General features: G+C 41.8%; 1 protein-coding gene across 1 annotated transcript; it reads right to left on the reverse strand.

Annotated features, from left to right (window-relative positions):
• Window positions 1-19: 19 nt before the first annotated feature.
• On the reverse strand, window positions 20-6,060 carry LOC106941925 (phosphoglycerate kinase 1-like). The gene is made up of 6 exons (XM_015025078.1): window positions 5,882-6,060; window positions 4,172-4,222; window positions 3,931-4,086; window positions 1,371-1,515; window positions 583-686; window positions 20-210 (listed from the first exon to the last, which is right to left on the reverse strand). Exons 1-6 carry the CDS (start codon window positions 5,944-5,946, stop codon window positions 87-89), a joined length of 645 nt encoding a protein of 214 aa, XP_014880564.1. The 5' UTR covers window positions 5,947-6,060; the 3' UTR covers window positions 20-86.
• Between the last annotated feature and the right edge of the window lie 359 nt (window positions 6,061-6,419).

A 6,419-nucleotide genomic window follows, 5' to 3' on the forward strand; every position in this document is an offset into this window, starting at 1 on the left:
TTAAACGCTCCACCGTCAGACAGAGGAAGGATTTAAATGCAGAAACGGACAGGAAGTAGAAACAGAATAAACGGCTGAACTTCCTCTCACCCTCCCAGGATGGCCAGGAACGGCCTCTGAGGTTTCTCCAGCGCCATGGCGAAGTAATCCAGCTCCTTCTTCATGAGGAACCCCGCCGCCTTCTGGGGGAGGTCCACCCCCACCATGGAGCTGAGGGGACAGGTCAGAGGGTTAGACAGGTCGGGTTTCCCAGGATCGTCACAATGATGCGCTACGTTCCCCTGTTTCAGCAAAGAAAACCGGGACTTGGTTACCATGACGACAGAAACCAGAAACCTGGAAGACGATCAATTTGCTGCATCTGGCATTTTTCTACGTGGAAGGAAGCTGCTGTGTAACCCAACCAAAACTAAAATCACCATAAAATACATTCAGGTGTGATACTGAAAGGCCACTTCACCTGCAACATCACCTGGATTTACAGCTCAAACAACAAAATGTTTCCATTTCCAAACCCAACTCTGGAAAACAACCAAGACATCGCAGCTTGAAGACGGCGTTTCCTGCTGAGCCTCGGCTCACCTGTGAGCTCTGTGCGCCGTCCCAAACGCGTCGTTGACGTAAACGTCGCCCAGCTTGGACAGAGACGCCCTGAAGGAGTCCGTCTGTTCCTGGGTGGCCTTGGTCTGAAGGTCACAGAGGATGATGAAGACCACGAAGAAGAGAGAAAGAAGGAAGGAGACAGGTTTCAGACGTAGATCTGCACTTGGAGAAATCGAGGCAGAAAACTCAGAGCGCCGCTCAGTGAAACTGAAAGCAAAGCCAGGTACTGATGGGCCAGACGACAGAAACCTCGGCACGTCCACCGAGGAAACCAGACCAACCCCGTGTTGGTGCGCCTGTCCCTTTAAGGAAAACCATGCGACTGAATCACTTCCTGTGTCGATTGGATGCGACCGCGCCAAATTGTGTTTATGAGGGAGAAACTGTGTCGACATGTTTGTGGGTTTTGTTGGATGGAGACACTTTGTGTTAGTTTAGGGTTTATATGCAGAGAGGAAGGTTTGACCTGTGGGATCAGTTTGATCTCAGAATAAAGTGAATTATTATTCTGTTATTTCCACTTTTGATCATTTTTCTTTCAGATTATTCCAGTTCCTTTCTATAGAATATTTGAGTTAGTTTACAGGGATGAGCTTTTATTTACACTGTAGATGAAATGTAGGATTTACAGTAAGTGGAGCTCTTCCATGATGCTGAGGCTTCACCGCCCGGCAGGAGGGGACGAGCCGGTTAACGACATGTTCAATGATTACTCAACATATTGCTGCTCCTGGTTAACCAGTTTGACAGTAGAACGCTCCACTGACCTTGTTCCCAGCCGGGTCTTTGCCCTTGCCCTCCTCAGCAACGTGGAAGCGGAGATTCTCCAGCAGGATGACGGAGCCGGCAGCCGGGCTGGAGCAGGCCGCCTCCACCTCCGGACCCACGCAGTCCTTCAGGAAGGTCACGTCCCTGAGGAACGCCACACACAACCATCAGTCCTAAGGAAGGTCACGTCCCTGAGGAACGCCACACACAACCATCAGTCCTAAGGAAGGTCACGACCCTGAGGAACGCCACACACAACCATCAGTCCTAAGGAAGGTCACGACCCTGAGGAACGCCACACATAACCATCAGCTCCCCTGCTGGGTCTCCCTGCAGCTTACCGACTTTGGACCAATCTGAGAAACGTCAGAACAAACAGGAACTGGACCATTTGGAGTTTCTTCCTACTCCTGCTTAAGGGGTCAAAGTTCAACCATTTTAATATTAGATCTAATTTATTCTAACTTTCAGGAGAATCAAACTTTATTCTGCCTTAAGAAGTTTAGAAGAACTAGAAAAGTTTGAAAATAATTTGCAAACTGAGATCAAATCAGTGCAGGATTTCATTTCCCCACCGTCAGTGGAAACTAAACTAAAATTACAAATTTGCTCAACAGAAATTGAAATTTTGGGGGGGGGGAAAAACAACTAAATTTCTTTGATAGTTTTTGCATCAGGATGAGGAGTTTTTCTGAGCTGCATTGAAATTAGTTCATTTTTGAAAACTGGAAACTTTTTTTCTAGTGGAAACCACGAAGACGACGACAGGAGGATGGTGGCGCTACGTGTTTTTTTATGACTTATCGGGTTAAATTTATTCATGTCTGATTTTAATTGTGTTTCTTTATTGGAAACTCATCAATTGCAGAATTGTTTTTATGAGATTAGCAGAATATCATCAAAGTTTTCCTTACATCAGCAGAAACACACAAACTGTTTTGTTACTGCAGAGGTCAGCAACTTCACATGTTGCTGCCAAAGTTTCCAAAAACTGAAAACAAGAAAAACAGTTGCTAAATTTGACACTAGTCACTTAAAAAAAAGTCACTAGGAGTCTTAACAGTTTCTAAATACAGAAACAAAATTGACAAGTTAGCAACAGTCCTTCATCATCTTGGCCACGCCCATCCGTCTCTAGGCCACGCCCACTTTTGTGCCGTTTCGGGGGGCGGGGCTTAGCTTCTACACGTGTTCAGTTACAATTTAAAGAGCAAAAGAAAAAGGTTTTACTATGGCAAGCCGTTTTAACAAATTCGGTTTTACTGCCCTTACATTCCACATATCTCAAACTGTTTTGTCACTAGATGTTTTAGCGACTTAATATATGTCTAATTATATTTTGATTAGACAAAATAACTATTTAAGATATCTCTAATTATGTTTATGACTAGACAAAATACTTATTTGAGATATCTCTAATTACATTCTGACTAGTTGAAATGACGTCAGATTTACCATTGAATTGTATGGAGACTTCAATTCAAGATATCTTAAATGAATTACTGACTATCTAAAATACACATTTCAGATATCTACAATTAAATTATGACTAGTCAAAAAGTGATTTCAAGATATCTCGATTTTGGTTTTGACTAGTCATTATTCTAATTAAAGATATCTCTAATGACTCCATAATTCAAGATATCTTAAATGTATTTTTGGATAGGAGATATGTAGTTTTGACTAGTGAAAACTAAATTATAGATATCTTGAATTGTAATTTTGACTAGTCAAAATTCCTTTTAAGATATCTCTAAATGGATTTGAGATATCTTGAATTACTCAGCTTTTCTATTTAAGATATCTTAAACTGACATTCCGACTATTCAGAATGACATTATTGATATCTTGAATTGGTATTCTATCTAGTCAAAATGTCCCTGACTTACGTAGCAATTTGAAAGTTTAGTAAAACAATGAAAAATAGAGAAAACGAACAAAGATGTTTGAAAATGCGCCACTTTCATGCTGAAAATAGTTTGACAAAAGCAATTTTAAAGTTTCAAAGCTGTTTTTAAGAGCATTCGGTTCGTCGGAAATGAATAAACAGGAAATTATTTGCAGATATCAGAAGCAGTCTTATAGTTTATGAAGTTTTGTTATCTCCACATTTCCAACATTGTCGAGCTCTTTCTAATTTGTGGCATTTACTGACAATTTTGTGCAGAAAACAAAGTTCTACAGGCAACTGTTTGGACACCTCAAAGGGGCTTCCACGTCATTCTTAATTCAAATATCTAAAATTGTAAATTTTATTAGTCATAATTGTGTTGAAGATATCTTAAATCGTAATTACGGATAAGTGTCCCGTCAAATGACAGATCCAGTGACATCATTTGAGATATCTTGAAAGGAATTTTGAGTAGTCAAAATGTAATTGTAGATATATTGAATTATTATTCTTACTAGTCAGAATGTAAATGCATGTAAATGCAGATATCTTAAATTACCATTCCGGATAGTCAAAATGCATTTTTGGATATCTGGAATGTAATTATGGGTAGTCAGATGAAACCGAATTTATGTTAAAACGGCTTGCCATAACGGTGAGGCTCTCACTTTCCCAGCAGAGTCTTGAGCTCAGCAGCGACCGGCTCCAGTGAATACTTCTCCGGCATGGCGTTCCCGTCAGGACGGCCCAGATGGCTCATCAGAACCACGGACTTCGCCCCGCGGTCCAGGCAGTACTGGATGCTTGGCACTGCCGCCTTGATCCTGAGAACAGTTCAGATCAACAGCCAGTCGTCTCATTATGGTTCACTTTGGTTAATATTTGAATTGAAATAAAGAAAAGTTTAACCTCTGGTTGTTGGTGATGTGTTTGTCCTTCATGGGAACGTTGAAGTCGACTCTGGAACAGAACAGTTACTGTAATTACATCGTTTTGACACATTTCATGCTGCTTACTCTGCATTTACATGAATAACACAAAATGTTTTAATCAAGTGTTTCAGCTCGCTCCTCTCAGGAAATCTAGCTGCTCTGCTTCTGAATCACGTGCCAAACTCGAGGCCTGGGGCCAAAACCGGCCCGCCAAGGACTTTTAAGTGGCCCTCTGGACTCCAGACACCAAATAGCATCAAACTCTCCAGTTTTTCACCACAGTGGAAATTCATGCAAAATCAACAGATCCCTGCACAACTAAGTTTAATGCAAATTTTCCACAAAAATGGTCAAAAACATAGAGTTTAAGCAATGCCAACTCCCACCGGCAAAGGGCAGTATTTCTTACTTTACTGCTGCCAACTTTATTTGATGTCAAGTTAAAGTCTGATCGATGTGGAGAGCAACAAAAAGTCACTTTTACTGAAATACTTGAGCACAAATATTTCTTAATTACCTCCACAAAATGTCTGATTTTCACAATCAACAGGACTAGACCACTACTCTGCTCTAACTAAAAGTATCAGAACTAAAACTGGCTGATAAAACCAAGAACTGCAAATGCTGGAAATATTTATCTGTTTTCCTCAACCTCAGAGCAAAATAAACTCCTGCACTCCGTTTTCAGGTTTCTGGCCACGTTTTGGTCCACGGCTGCAGGTTTCTGCAGCAGCCTGCCTTGCTGCTTCGGTCAGGCCCCACCGTGTTCTCCAAACCCATGAAACACCAGCCATGTGGCAGGCTGCTACAGGCCTTGAATCCACTGAAAATGACCTTTTAACGCCGAGCAGCGCTGGCTTTACGTGAACCTTGTCCTATACTGAGCAAACCCTCATGGCCCTCTGACATTTTCACACATGGTGTCGGTTTCAAACACTCGCCTACAGACTGAGGATCCAGTTAAAGACATTTATCCAATAAAACAGCAAGCAGCACATCTAGACAGGGTGCCACTCCTCAGAGGAAAGCACTGAGCCGTCTTTGGGCTCTTTTCTGCTTATCTGGTTCCAACATCACATAAATATAGATTATATGACATAAAATAAAGAGCCAGAAAGCTACAACCCTGTGTTATATTCAAATTTCTGGATCAAAACGTTCTCTATGCATTCACTAAACTTTAAGGAGGAGGGAGGTGCTGTTAGGTGATGAGTTTATGGACAAAAAATGGGAGATGTTCATTATTTTAATGCTTTTATTAATTAAGTAAGAAATAACTGCCCCTTCAGAGCTACCCACGCAAAAAAAAAGACCGATAATGGCAGATCTTTTATAAAAACTTCAAAACTGGTTGAATTTAACGAATTTTGACTTTTTAAATGGTCCTAATCCTCCAAACCAGGACGTGTTTCTGACATTAAATGGCAGACAGAGCAGCATGTTAATGCAGAGGTTTCATCCATTCAGCTTCTCCTCTCAAGCACGTAACAGGGCCGGAAAACGTGACGACACACTGATTCACTTCCTGTGACTCTGCTCGGCTACTGTGAAGCATCACTTTAGAGACTCAACATGCCGACCGGAGAGACATTACTACCGAACTGATGGATACCAGCTAACTGGCGGCTCCTTCCCCATTAGCTGTTGTCCGAGTTGCCGCGGCTACAGGCGACATTAAACTGCCCACCTCATAATGACCCGCTTCCCATTGACGTCCACCTTGTCCAGAGTGAGTTTGTTGGAGAGAGACATGTTGGCTGGTTCGGTTGGTTCTGTCGTTCACCGTCCTGACTGGCTCTTCTCCGCTTCCTCCGGCCGCTGACGAGTTAGCTACCGAATGTCAGTGGTGACCTTAGAGCAGAGCAAAGGAAGAGCGTGGGGGCGGGGCAAATCTCTCCCCCGACATCTGATTGGCGAATACGGTTAGAACTGGTGTGTTCTGATTGGATTAGAGGGATGAATGTCTCCTGACGGAATTCTTCGTTGTTTCTGGTAACCTTACCAGCAGATCTTTATAAAATAAATAAATAAAAACAGCATATCTTCATGTCTCGATGTGATTAACTCAAAAATACTAAAGGTAAATTAAATATTATAATATATATGAATTAAGAATTGTAGCTGTGGCCGGTTTGCTTTAGAATAAGCCTCCGACTATGGAGGACCAAAACCGACAAAATAAGAAAAAAAAGAATAAATGTACACTACTCAAAAAAATAAAGGGA

The sequence above is a fragment of the Poecilia latipinna genome, unplaced genomic scaffold, assembly GCF_001443285.1.
Source record: "Poecilia latipinna isolate Pla-1442-1.1 unplaced genomic scaffold, P_latipinna-1.0 Scaffold3939, whole genome shotgun sequence".
Classification (NCBI taxonomy): Eukaryota; Metazoa; Chordata; class Actinopteri; order Cyprinodontiformes; family Poeciliidae; genus Poecilia; species Poecilia latipinna.

Bases quoted from the DNA above. Each gene is read 5' to 3' on its own strand.
- LOC106941925 (XM_015025078.1), bottom strand. From the start codon at position 5,946: ATGTCTCTCTCCAACAAACTCACTCTGGACAAGGTGGACGTCAATGGG. The intron at 4,223-5,881 runs GTGGGCAGTTTA...GTTCTGTTCCAG, and splicing joins GGGAAGCGGGTCATTATGAG to AGTCGACTTCAACGTTCCCA. The intron at 4,087-4,171 runs GTTAAACTTTTC...AACTGTTCTCAG, and splicing joins CACATCACCAACAACCAGAG to GATCAAGGCGGCAGTGCCAA.